Raw genomic sequence first — 14852 nt, forward strand, 5'->3', positions numbered from 1 at the left:
GGTAAAACTATGAAGAAGGTCAAGGAATTATTTACCATAATGTCATGAGAGTGTTTCTCTTTGAGGAGGTAGGTGGGGGTAGTAGAGATTGGGAAGGAGGAGGCTTCTAGGGTGCTGACAGTGCTCTGTTCTTGACTGTAGGAGTGGTTACATAGATACTCATTTTCTGATAACTTATTGAGCTAAGTCTTCTGATTTGTGCCTATTTCTGTATATGTACTATATTTAAAAATTAAGTTTAGAAAGGGGATGGAGGCCTATCTGCAGATGAACCAAAATGGGGGAAGACACAGCAGTTCAGAACATGAACACCAATGGTTTCCATGAAGTTTTAAAATACTGTTCTACTATTCTTGGAATTATTTCTATTTTTTCCAAGGATCATTATTCTATTCGTCTTGATATTACCCTTCAGTCTTCTGGTTTTCTTCATGTCAGGCATTCTCACAGAGCTACTGTCTTGATTCAATGGCACAAAAAAAACAGGTATTTAATTATATAATTTAAAGTTTAAAAGGTAATCAACAACAATTTAAACACAAAATTGTAAGCACTGGAAGAAGGGGGGGGGGTGAAGAAATTGAGATAAATGCACATCTTTCATAGAGGGGAGAGTAGGTATTGTCTAAAATGATAAATCAACATCAAAGCAAATTATTCAGAGACATGATGGAAACCATTAAAAGAATTAGAAAGAAATTTAAAAAATGACTGCTTCTGGGAGAGGGACTAAGTTTGGGGCATTGAGAAGAATGCTCTGGACTGTTTGACTTTTGCTTTGTTTTTGCTATATGCACATTACCTTCATAAATCTAGTAAGACATCTATGAGATTCCAGTTTGCATCATTCTCATCTAGAGATTTAAGAATTTCTCTTGGAATTTGTGGCATTATAGCTAGTCAAAGAATAACATCTATTGTATGTCTTATCTATGCAGTAGCTGATAATGAACATCATTTCTAAAGTATTGTTAGGAGCCATGATATTACTGAAGCAGTTTTTCTATATGACCAGTTATTTTAGAGCTTCTGAATTATGATTTTATAATTACGTCTATTTCCTTTTAAACTTTATTTATAGATATATTTTAATTAGAAACAAGTCTGTGTATGCAATTGTACACAGACAAGTGGGAGATTATGAACATTTATATTCAACAGTTTGAACAGCTAACATTATCAAATCAAAAGTAGATGAATCAATGATGAAAGTGAAATTGCCAAAACTACTTATATTAATAACAATGTTAAAATCTATATATTCTATATACTATATTTTAAACAACAAAATAAAATGCATTTGTGTTTCTGCTCTATTTGCATACCTTATGAACATACATTTAGGGTGAAGATCTGGAAAAAAGATCAAGACTCATTTTTTAAACAGTAAAGTTCAACTATTGAAAAATTGGCTCTATTTCTTTTTCTTTTAATGTTACAATTTCTGAGATCTTTAAATGCCTCATTTCATCATTTGTGTTTGTAAAATGCTTATTAGAACTCTCCCCTTTTAATACTTTGGTAACAATTATTTTTTCTATTTCCTCAAGTTTATTTTTTTCAAAATCTAGGTACTCTCGTGTGTACTACTGGCCAAATATTTTTAAAGTAGAAAGAATATTAAGAACATCTTTTCTAGAGAAAGGGTCTTGTTAGATTTTCATATCACACAGCAGTCTCACATACTGTTTTGCACAGTAGCTACTCAAAAGAGTTTGTTGCATTGGATCACACTGAGTCATATATGGTATAATATGATTAAATAGGACTAGTCCAAGCTTCAATGAAAAATCAGAGCTTATGGTATAAGAAAAGTGATCAATCACATATAATTGAAAGTAACTTTAGATATGTTTGTGTAACTAAGTCTCTCCACTCACTCAAGGGTGGGCATGTCCTCCTGTGCTGGGCACTGTGCTAGACTCTGTGGCCACAAAGATGGACAAGACAAGATAGTTCCTCTGCAGCTACTCATGGCCTCATGGAGACAGACAACCAGGGAATGGACAGTAACAAAATAATGTGACACGAACTCTGATGGGTCCAAATTTTCTTTCCAATTCATTCCTTTCTTTATACTGTCAAGGTGATAAAGGTGTCTTAGTAAGGTGGAATAAAGAAGCAAAGCTTAATCAGAATAATAACTAGCAGGAGAGGGGTTCATTTGCCTTAAAGGAAGAACCTGAAAGGTTCAGACTTCTTTCCCTAAGCATGAAACATTATCCTGGCCTCAGAGACCTTGAGTGTATCCCTCCGGGATGGGGGCACTCAGCAATGAAGCCCCAACCCTGTGGTGAGGTGGGAAGGATAGAAAAGACCAGAAAAGGAAAGAGGATGCAGTGCAGAGGTGACAGGAAAGGGACTCCTGGATTTTCACAGGGGCAGATTCTGCATGGAATGATGTGGTAGGAAAAATAAAGAAATATCATCAGTGTCCTCAGGTGAGATTGTTACTCTCATAGATATTGGGGCATGAATTGTGGGCATTGCTGTAGTGGAGGTATGCTCATGTCCCACAGGGACTCAAGGGTTAAGAAAAGGAGGGGTTGCCCAGCTCAGGCTATAGAGCAGATGTTGCGGGAGAGGCGAGTAGGTGATAGAGGTTGGAGAAAATGGTTTGGAATCTGAAAATTGTTCAGTAAGTCTCCAGCACAGACCACATGTCCAAAGAAATTGATCCCATTGCACCTTTCTTATTAAATGACAGTCAGTGAATTACCATGATTGTTCTTACCCTCAACAGACTTGGGAGGCAGAAGGTATAGCTCAGGGTTGAGCAAAAGATGCCCCTTTTGAAGATGAAGAAAAAAAGAAAGGGTGGACTGAGTTGTCTTCCTCAGGGATAGAGTCCACAGGTGACAGAGATTTGTAATATTCATCTTCCCCATCAAGCACTTTGATTTGGCTGCAACAAAGGAAAGAGTTTCAGCAGCAGAAGAAAACAAGTGCAGCAGTCATCAGTGGGGCAGCTAAAATTGTGTGAGTTCCTGGAACAGGGCTGGGCCCTCACACTGGGTGGTGGGGCACAGCTTAGCGTAGCTCAGGGCCTCCCAGCACGGAAACCGGGGTCTGAGTCACGAAGCCTCTCACATCTGGGTCACACACTAATAACGGGCCCGATTTAGTGGTATCTGGAAGTTGTGATCGTATTGCAGTTTGATTTATGTGAATTAACTTGTCTGGTTCCCTCTAGATGAGAAAGTTCCCCTCCGGACCATCTTTAGCTCTCAAACTACTACCAGTTACCTGTCTCACTGCTATTCGAGACGCTATCAGTCAAATCAGCCACAAACTCTGTAGTGCCTCCTGGCTAATCATTGGGAGAAAATTTCCTCTGTGTACCTTTAAGGCTCAAGGGTAGAGGAATGTGGAGGAAGGAGTATTTGCACTACATGGAGTGCTCTGATTGTGGGACAGTTTTATACAACCCAATACATATCTCGAATTATAAGGACAGTATAATTCCCTGGATAATTATGAGAAATAACATTTACTTTTTGGTGGCAATTTCAGTCTTTTCAGACAGAATAAATTCAAGTTTTGTGTACTTGCTACTGTGAAAAGTAGTTTCCAATGTCAATAATAGTGGTGATATCCCCACTGCATATTTTTAGAAGCCTCTCTAGAAAGTTTGGCATTTTCTGTAATATCACAAAGGACCCCTTCTGTTTACAGTTGCTTAGAACTAAGAAGACAGATATTTACCCAAGTTTTCTTGGCTTCCTCTTGCTCCCTTGATATTCTAGAGTTCCCTGTGGAGAGGGCCAAGAACACAGTCAAAGCAAAGCAGCAAGTCGTTAATTTTTAATTCAAAGTGATTTTGTGTTGAATGCAAGCAGATGCTGATAATATCAGAAGTCACAGCATAATTTTTTTGATCAAAGGGCTCAAGTGAGCCTGATGAAGCATGCATCTTGCTCGTCTTTGATAAACCACATCAATTATTCACCGTGAAGGCAGACATCCTGACATGAAAGCAACAGATAAAGAGCCTAAGCACATGTTCAAGACGAGAGTATAAGAGAGTGGGGGTGGGGCTGGAGGGGCTGGAACAGGTATTAATAACAGAATTATTAACTGGAAACAAAGCCAGTGAAACAGCTTTATGGCCACTTTGAACTCACATTTAACTGGTTATAGTACATGGTATCCTCAGGGCTACTCAACATTTTCGGCTCCTGACATCTTCGGCGAGGTGTTCGCTGCTTCTGTGCAAGACCATTTTCTGAATCTGCAACAGGATAACAGAACTTTTCTGTCAACTATCTGAGGTTTTGGGAAAATTAAGTGTAAAATTGCTCATCACATAAATGCATTTAGCAGAAACCCTGTCCTATTTTAACAAGCAAGTTAGAGCTTTGCTAATATCAGGAGAAATACTCCACACACACACACACACACACACACACACACACACACACACACACGGACTGCTAAGTGTAAACAAGGGCAGCTATCAGGGACTTTGCCTTCATCTTTCTTATCTGAGTCAGCAGTCTACAGTGACAGAAAGCAAATTGGTTTGTCCATGCTGGTGAAGTAGAGGTTGGTGGTTAGCCTTTGTAGAGTAGAGAATGCCCTCTTGGTGAGATAGTTAAGGCAATGAAGGCAATCTGGGGCAGTTTGTACCACATCCTACAGTGAGAGTTCAAAGACATCTGGAGAACACACATTGTTGGGTAGATGAGAAGCAAACCTTTTGGTGGGATACAATTTGAAGGCAAAGTGGCTTGAGCTAGTATTTTCTGAAATGCTTTGAACAATGCCACTGATCCATGCAGTCTCTGGAGGTAGTGTAAAGGAGAAGGCGAAAGGATGATTGCACGATTTCACGGAGCAGCCTCTCTGTCTTAGCCCTGATTTCGGAACCCTGGACCAAGGGTGCACTGGAGATTAAGAAGCCACGTGTACAATGAAGTCATGATTTATTTCCCTTCCAAGCAGGTGCTTTTTGTGAAACCTACTATCCTTTTGCACTATATCTGAGTCAGAATTCAGCAGTTCTAACTTCTTGCCAACACACACACAGACACAAATACACACACACACACACACACACACAGCTGCCATAAAATACTGCTCATGAGTGCCATGGTCTGGAGAAGAGATATCATTTTCCTGAACCAAGGATATGTATACCATAAACTATTTATTTATAAAAGAGTGATTTGTACTTGGAATCATAGTTTGATTTTATTAGAGATTCTTACTCTACAAAGAAGTTCTAGGGGAATTTTCTAAGTGAAGAATGACTCAGCAAAGACTATTATGAAGAGCAAATTATCAGTTTCCTAAATATGAAGTTTTGCATTTTTTGAACTGGAACATATCTATGTTTGAGCAAGACTATTAGAACCACACAGGGCTTTAGGAACTATCTGTTCTAAATACCCATTTTTTCACAAAAGGAAACTGAGGCCCATAAATGTGGAAAGACTCACTCCAGTTTAAGTGTCAGAGTAGAGACCCAACCCTAGATCTCCTACCTCCTATTCTAGCAGTTAAAAAAACTATACCATATTATCTTCTTAATAAAAAATTCTTTTAAAAAGTCAAAGGTCTGCATAAAAGTAAGCTCCATTAAAAAATATTAATTAGCATAGCAGAATGATGGTGCTTGCAGAGGATTCCAGTAGCCTGGACAGACATCCCCATCCACTTCTTCAGGAGCTGTGCAGAGAACAGGACTCCAGCCTCTTGTACTAGCACCAGCCTCAGAGTAAAACGAATCCAGAACTGAAATGGGTACTTTCTGATAGTTCCAACACACCTACTTCCATATGCTTTGCAAAGTCCATATTTTGTAATATGGTAGAACATGAGGTTGTGAGGCTCTTTTACGTTAGACCTTCAGATTTATAGATTAATGAACAGAAGTGTTTAGAGTTAAGGTTGCTTGTTTTAAGCATGTACTGGAGATCTGACATCTATTCTCTTTTAGACTTTCTACTATTATAGGAATTCCAACCCTGGCAACTCAAAAGACTGATCTTAAATAGTTTTGGGGTTCAGCTGAAGTTCAGCCCAGTTCAGTTGTTCTTTATGTAAAGATTACAATTGATCAGAAGTCTTTATTTTTATTTTCCACTAGGAACGCTTAATATAAGATGTGGGTCTCAATTTTTGCTCTTGATGAATTTGCTGTTCTGTGGGTGGGTGTTCTTTTCCCGATTCTTAGAAAGAATCAGTTATTGGATTGAATTTTCTCTTTTTAAAATTTCCCATAAATTAAAACAAAATATTAGTATCTGATGGTATCTATACCTACTAGAATCTAGTATAAGCTGGTATCTGATTTAGCATCAAATTTTAATTTTTATTATTTTAACTTTAATACCTTCATATTTTATGTTGCTTTTCAAAACACTGGAACAGGTATTTTGCTTTTGGAGCAAAACTGAGTATTAGTGATATATGATCAATCACAAGCAGCCAACTAAATTGAGAAACAAATTCAAGTACTGCTGTTGCAACAACTGGACAGCAATGTGCAAAAATTTAACTTAAATATAGAGCTTACAAAATATATTCTATATATGTGAGGTAATTCACTTGATGATGTGGGGAAGACAAAGAGAAATAAGACGAGGTCCTTGCCTTCAGTCTAGTAGAGGACACTGTGCCTTAAAAGGTTAGTGACTTGCCTAAGGCCATAGCTATTACTGCTGAACTCAAATTAGTTCTTTTTTAACTCTAAATCTTTTATTTTTCTCAATACAGTTCTTGGTTCTCACAGGCCACAATACATTCCAGATGTGATATAGTTAAACATTTTGAATTGTCCCATGAAAACTGTAGAAGGAAATGAAAAAGACTACATATCTTAACTGTGGAAGAAGATAATAGGGACAAGGATGGGTTCAATTATATTAAAGTGAAATATTCTATATGATGAACAGTAATAAAACCTTAAGATGAAAGAAAGTGCAACAGAAAGATTAAAAACAAATTAAAATATAGAGACACGATATTATACTTAAGGTGGAAAGGCTGAGGAAAGAGAAAGATGGTGGTGGTGGTTTAGTCGCTAAGTCATGTCTGACTCCTGCGACCCGATAGACTGTAGTCTGCCAGGCTCCTCTGTCCATGGAATTCTCCAGGCAAGAATACTGGAGTGGGTTGCCATTTCTTTCTCCAGGGGATCTTCCCGACCCAGGAATTGAACCTGGGTCTCCTGCATTGCAGGCAGATTCTTACCAACTGAGCTAACAGATATATTTCTATATTTTGAAATACAATTATGAAATGAGATACTGAAAAATATTCAGCCACCTTGACAAAGAGCTTCAGTTAAAAGAATTACTACTGCCTTTCTATTAGGATAAATTGAAAGGTCAAAAGACAATGTGGGAGTGGCCCTGGATACACAGATGAGTCTATAGGCTCCCCCTCTCCTGAAGTGACTTGACAATAGATAACAAAAACTAAGTAACTTGTTTCAAGGACCATGTTCCAACAAAGTAAACTGAAAGAGAACAAAAAGACCACTTGTATAAAAATGGATGTAACACTTTCTTCAACAGAAAAAAGCTAGAATCATAATAAATATTTAATAATTGGGGAAAAATTACTGCTGAGATATAAATATGATGTCATGTCATGAGAGCACCAATGAGGATAAAAATGGGTATGATATTGATACATGAAAATTCAAAATTAAGAAAAAGAAGCAAAACACAAAATAGCATATGGTACAGTGATTAAACCTACGTGTGTATGCACTTTGAGAAGTTTGTCAAGATTTTTTTCCTTGAAAATTAAAAAAAAAAAATAATGAGGCATGTAGAACAAAAAATGTTTCTTTCAGTATATAAAGAAATTACAGGTGAGAAAGACTAAGTCTGTAAGTGGCAGAGTGGATGCATGAATCCCTGTCTTTTAGCCCTTTAGCCAATCAGTTTGCCCATAAGAGATACAAAGCAACAGGATTATCTGGCAATTTCCTAGTTCATTTGACTAGCTTATGTAGATAAACTGCGCAATTTGAGTTTGAAGACATACATTAGAATATAAGTTATTTACTTTGGAGACAATGAAGTTCATATTCTGTAAGTAGCCAACTTCTGCTTCATGTAAATAGTTGTAAGCCAAGCCAAACTTCAGTTTGTAATACTTTGGTGTGTGTGTGTGTGTGTGTGTGTGTGTGCTCAGTCATATCCTATGCTTTGTGGCCCCATGGACTTTAGCCAGCCTGGCTACTCTGTATAGAATTTTCCAGGTGAAAATACTGGAGTGGGTTGCCATGCCCTCCTCCAGGGGACCTCCCTGACCCAGAGATTGAACCCACATCTCTTGCATCTCCTGCATTGGCAGGTGGGTTCTGTACCACTAGCACCACCTGGGAAGCCCATACTCTGGGCGCCACCTACCTACTGTGCTTTTTAAAAGTATATTATATCATGAATACTAGTTTGCATTTAACATAGATCTCTTTCCTTTTCAAGAATCTCTGTACATTTTTTCCCCCCTGCACCTTTTTTACTTCATTTTTGAGATCTTGAACACACTCTCTGAGTTGTCACAGAACTCTATAATAAACTGGATATAAATCTGTCAGAAAATGCAAGAAATATGGAGGGAGTTTCAATAGCACCGGGAAATGCTAAGTCACGTCCGATTCCTGCAGACACTTATTAGGGAATACTCCTTATTATACGTGAACCGTGAACTTCCAGATGTTCAAGCTAGTTTTCGAAAAGGCAGAGGAACCAGAGATCAAATTGCCAATATCCGCTGGATCACTGAAAAAGCAAAAACGTTCCAGAAAAACATCTACTTCTGCTTTATTGACTATGCCAAAGCCTTTGACTGTGTGAATCACCACAAACTGTGGAAAATTCTGAAAGAGATGGGAATACCAGACCACCTGACCTGCCTCTTGAGAAATCTGTATGCAGGTCAAGAAGCAACAGTTAGAACTGGACATGGAACAACAGACTGGTTCCAAATAGGGAAAGGAGTACGTCAAGGCTGTATATTGTCACCCTGCTTATTTAACTTGTATGCAGAGTACATCATGAGAAACACTGGGCTGGAGGAAGCACAAGCTGGAATCAAGATTGCCGGGAGAAATATCAATAACCTCAGATATGCAGATGACACCACCCTTATGGCAGAAAGTGAAGAAGAACTAAAATGTCTCTTGATGAAAGTAAAAGAGGAGAGTGAAAAAGTTGGCTTAAAACTCAGCATTCAGAAAACTAAGATCCTGGCATCTGGTCCCATCTTTTCATGGCAAATAGATGGGGAAACAGTGGCAGACTTTATTTTTTGAGTCTCCAAAATCATGGGAGACGTTGACTGCAGCCATGAAATTAAAAGATGCTTGCTCCTTGGAAGAAAAGTTATGACCAACCTAGACAGCATATTAAAAAGCAGAGACATTACTTTGCCGACAAAGGTCCATCTAGTCAAAGCTATAGTTTTTCCAGTAGCCATGTATGGATGCAGAGAAGGCAATGGCAACCCACTCCAGTACTCTTGCCTGGAAAATCCCATGGACGGAGGAGCCTGGTAGGCTGCAGTCCATGGGGTTGCAAATAGTAAGACACGACTGAACGACTTCACTGTCACTTTTCACTTTCATGCATTGGAGAAGGAAATGGCAACCTACTCCAGTGTCCTTGCCTGGAGAATCCCAGGGACAGCGGAGCCTGGTGGGTTGCCGTCTATGGGGTCACACAGAGTTGGACATAACTGAATCGACTTAGCAGCAGCAGCAGCAGCATGTATGGATGTGAGAGTTGGACTGTAAAGAAAGATGAGCGCAGAAGAACTGATGCTTTTGAACTGTGGTGTTGGAGAAGACTCTTGGGAGTCCCTTGGACTGCAAGGAGATCCAACCAGTCCATCCTAAAGGAAATCAGTCCTGACTATTCATTGGAAGGACTGATGTTGGAGCTGAAACTCCAATACTTTGGCCACCTGATGCGAAGAACTGACTCATTTGAAAAGACCCTGATGCTGGGAAAGATTGAAGGCGGGAGGAGAAGGGGACGACAGAGGGTGAGATGGTTGAATGGCGTCACCGACTCCATGGACATGAGTTTGAGTAAACTCCGGGAGTTGGTGACGGTGAGGGAGGCCTGGTGTGTCGCAGTCCGTGGGGTCGCAAAGAGTTGGACACGACTGAGTGGCTAAACTGAACTGAATTCCTTATTCCTTAATTCCAAGTCATTACATGGCATGACTGCACAATTGTTCAAGCCTGTGGCGAGAAACAAATGGCTGAATTCAGTTGATGGCTTTGTTCTGTAACTTTAAATGACTGACTTGGGAATTTAATATTTCAATTTTCTTTATTGAACATGCAGGTATATTCTAACTAGAGTGGCTAGATCAAATACAGGGTTCCTGCTTACATCTGAATTTCAGATAAGCAACTGATACCTTTTGAGTGTAAGTATATCCTGTGCAATATTTAGGACATACTTATACTAAAAAGTGATTGGTTATTTATCTGAAATTCAAATCTAGCCAGGTGTCCCATTTTCCCCCCTAAATCTGGCAACCTTAATTCAAACACAATTTTAAGTCACAAATGAGGCTTTTTGTTTTTCTCCTAGCATCCCAGAGATAAAGAAGGACTTCCTCTGTTCTATTTGATTTGCTGAGTTAGAGCTATTTTGGCCACAAATGCTCTTCCCAAACATTGACCCTAAGAATGTCTCCCTTTTCACCACCTAATCTGGATGTGCCAGTTCTGGTAAATTTCCTAGCATGGTTACATCAAGGGAAGGACAACCACAGGGATGGCAGGATGGGTCATGCAGCCTGAATATTCTCTGGCTTGGTGGGACAGTATGGATTCCAAGTCTTGAGGAGTGGGCAGGCAGGGAGCAGGATTCCAGGGAAAGCCAGTCTTTTGCACCCTCCTTGAGGGCCTCAGAAAACATGGATACTTTCTGAGCAGTAGGACTTTTGATCTGATTGCCATTTTGTGGATGAGGCATTTCCAGGGTTTCTTGCCAAGTAAAACATCCTCTTGAAGCAAACAGAGTTTGGATTTACAGATGGCAAATCCTATATGAGGTTATGAGATACATTCTATTTAGGCTCATTTTCTTCACACTACAGCAGATGTTCAGCTTTTTAAAAGTACCAGTGTCCATATATAATAGAGAGAGCCCAGCTTGGTGTTCTGTGATGACCTAGAGGGGTGGGATGGGAGGAGAGGAGGGAGGCTGCTCAAGAGGGAGGGGATATATGTATAATGATGGCTGATTTGAGTTGTTGTACATCAGAAACCAACACAACATTGTAAAGCAATTTTCTTTCAATTAAAAAATAAATTAAAAAATTACCAATGTCCAGATCAGGACCTACTACACATTCATGGACTGTAGCCCACCAGGCTCCTCTGTCCATGGATTTTCCAGGCAAGAATACTGGAGTGGGCTACCATGCCCTCCTCCAGGGGATGTTCACAACCCAGGCATCAAACCTGGGTCTCCTGCATTGCAGGCAGATTGCTCACCATCTGAGCCACCAGCCAAGCCCCATATCTGTATATAGATACATATATATACAGATAGATAGATAGACAGACACACACACAGACAGATAGATGGTACTGGTGATAGTTTAGTCACTAAGTTGTGTTTGACTCTTGGGACCCCATGGACTGTAGCCCCACCAGGATCCTCTGGGGAAATCTTCCTGACCCAGGGATAGAACCTGTGTCTACTGCATTGCAGATGGATTCTTTGCTGCTGAGTCACCAGGGAAGACCAGATGGATAGATATATAGATTTAATTTCCTTAGATGGTTCTAATGTGCAGCCATGGTTGAGAGCCATGGTACTAGACCAATAAGAACTACATTGGCATAAAGTGTTCAATGATTTGCACTACTTTAAAAATGCAGTCTGTGGGACTTCTCTAGTGGTGATTCAGTGGTTAAGACTCCTCACTCCCATTGCAGGGGGCATGAGTTTGATCCCTGCTTGGGGAACTAGGATTTCTCATGCTGCTCAGGCACAGCCAAAAAAAAAAAAAAAGAATGCAGTCTATAGAAAATTGTGTAATTATCAAGTCTGTAGAATTAGGGTTGGCAGACTTAGGAAAAGAAAAAAAAATTGTCTAGATTTGAATTTCAGATTAACAACCAGTGTTAATTAACAACCAGTGATATGCTGTGGGACATGCGCTATGTCAGAGAAGCTCAGAGTCTTGATAAGGAGTTGCTGTTGTTGTTCAGTTGCTCAGTTATGTCTGACTCTTTGCAACCCCATAGACTGCAGCATGCCAGGCTTCCCTGTCCTTCACCATCTCCTGGAGCTTGCTCAAAATCATCATTGAGTTGGTGATGCTATCCAACCATCTTATCCCCTGTTGCCCCCTTCTCCTCCCGCCTTCAGTCTTTCCCAGCATCAAGGTCTTTTCCAGTGAGTCGGCTCTTCACATCAGGTGGCCAAAGTATTAGAGCTTCAGCTTCAGCATCAGTCCTTCCAATGAATAGTCAGGACTAATTTCCTTTAGGATGTACAGGTTGGATCTCTTTGCAGCCCAAGGGACTCTCAAGAGTCTTCTCCATGTGGGAGAAGGCGAGGGTGGGATGACTTGAGAAAACAGCACTGAAACATGTATATTATCATATGTGAAATAGATCACGAGTCCAAGTTCAATGCATGAGACAGGGTGCTCAGGGCTGGTGCACTGGGATGAGCCTGAGGGATGGGATGGGGAGGGAGGTGGGAGGGGGGTTTCAGGATGGGGAACACATGTACCCCCATGGTTGATTCATGTCAATGTATGGCAAAAACCACTACAGTATTGCAAAGTAATTAGACTCCAATTAAAATAAATAAATTTAAAAAAGGAGAGTATTCTCCAACACCACAGGCCAAAAGCTTCAATTCTTTGGCACTCAGCCTTCTTTATGGTCCAACTCTCACATCCATACATACTGGATACAGTAAGTATATATGTACAGTAAGTATCCAGTATGTATGTACTGGCTACATATGTACTGGATAGTTCGTTAAGGTCCAACTCTCACATCCATACATACTGGATAGGGAGTCAAAGGGGAGAAATTATGCCTTGGAAGTTCAAATGTTCCATTTTAAGTCATGATATGGAGGATGATAATCTCTGTGGTTCAGCACCTTGCTTTTATGTCTAGGGGTTCTGAATGTCAGGGAGCTTGGGCCCCTCTGCTGACCTCTGCTCGGAACCTGGGCTTGGACTCAGGTCTTTTGATTCGAACCCCACGGCCTAGGTATTTTGATGCTTGTTCTTTAACTGAGACATTCTGACAAGTTTTCAGCTTACTATATCTAACTTCAGGAGAGACTAAGGAATTCAGTAGGTTTTTGTAAAACACACACACACACACAACCAGAAAGAGATATTTTCTCCTGGGGTGCATGTAATTCAGATCTTCCTTTCTAAGATGAAAGGAAAGCTACAAATTTTCCCAGTTGCCATGTTATGTCATGAACAATCTTCTTCAAAATTGCAAAATTGCTACAAAAAAAAACATCCCTGAGTTACATTAGTGCCTGTGGAAGATGATGGAGTTTTAAATTGTCTGTGTGGAATTTTCTCCTTATTAGTAAGGGAAGTGGTAATAACTTCTCCTGAAACTATTTCATAGCTCAGGGCTTGACATACACTCACCAAATAATGAATGAATGAATAGTGACTATTCATCATTTTTGTTAAGTCCTGTTCCATTTCTGTGGTCCACTCTTTGTTTCTATCAATTGGGATATTATTGCCAAGGACCTTCCTATCCTGGGACACCTCTGGGGAACCTTAGTCTGCCAACGAGGGAGATGAAAATGGCCTTTAACAAACAAGGTTTGTTATATAATTTTTTCTTAAAATTGTTTCAATATTTTTTCTAAGAATACATGTTCACTTTTTTTAAACAAAAAATTAGTCATTCATATACTTTGTCACTGCTTTTCCTCACACTTAACAGTAAAGTTATAAATGTTTTCCCATTTTTTAGCCTAATTTAAAAATAGTATCATACTTTGAGTTACATTTTTAAAGTAATAAATGGACATGATGTTCAAACAAGTTAAGCAATGAAAAGAGAAAAAAAAAAAAACAACAAAAAACCCTGATCCCATTCCCATAATAGCAGCAAATATTGGAACAGATTTCTTATCTGTCTTCCAGATTTGTCTAAATGGCATCACTTCTAAAATTGCATGCTATTTCATTTTACGAATGGACCATAATTAACTTATGTAATTTCTCGTTTTGGGCACAGAAGTTGCTTGCAGTATTTTTCAATAATAAACAATGCTGTGGGAAACATACGTTTCCCATACTCATGCTCAACTCATACTCAATAACATACTCAAAGCTCATACTCATGGGCTTTGACAATTCACATTATCTTCTTAGGATAAATCCCTAGAAGTGGAATTATTGGCCACAGATTATACATATTTTAAAAACTTAGAATTTTTATTTCCAACTGCCTTCTAGGAAGTACGTAGCAAAATATACTTCTATCACCTGTACCAGAGATGACTTGTTTTCGAAGGCTTTCAGCATCATGGACCAGCATCTTTAAGAAAAATCCTGACAATTCAATAGGTGAAAAAAATGGCATATCATTTGTTTTGATCTGCATTTCATTAATTACTTGAGAGGGTGAATGCCTGCCCTTCCCTGCTGTCCGTGCCATGTAGTAGGAAAGTAGTTTTCAAACTTCTGTCATTCAACTGCCACATAAACTTTTTTTTTTTTTTGCGCTATATTCAAGACACCTGTACTGTCTTTAATATTTTAAAAATCAACTTAATTACTTTTTTCACTTAAATACACTTCTTTTAAAATGAAGCTTTACTCACTATTGTAAGTGGAAAACATGTGCTATTTGCCATAAA

General features: G+C 39.2%; 1 protein-coding gene across 1 annotated transcript in view; it reads right to left on the reverse strand.

Moving 5' to 3' along the window:
- Nucleotides 1–2766: 2766 nt before the first annotated feature.
- The window catches only part of MYO3B (myosin IIIB), a 416196-nt gene continuing 404110 nt past the window's right edge, over nt 2767–14852 (reverse strand). The window contains exons 33-35 of the mRNA XM_061135386.1: nt 4125–4231; nt 3706–3752; nt 2767–2905 (exon numbers count right to left, since the gene is read on the reverse strand). Coding sequence (XP_060991369.1) covers nt 2767–2905; nt 3706–3752; nt 4125–4231 — 293 coding nt within the window. The remainder of the gene's footprint in view (nt 2906–3705; nt 3753–4124; nt 4232–14852) is intronic.

Source organism: Dama dama, chromosome 33 (genome assembly GCF_033118175.1).
Source record: "Dama dama isolate Ldn47 chromosome 33, ASM3311817v1, whole genome shotgun sequence".
Taxonomy (NCBI): domain Eukaryota; kingdom Metazoa; phylum Chordata; class Mammalia; order Artiodactyla; family Cervidae; genus Dama; species Dama dama.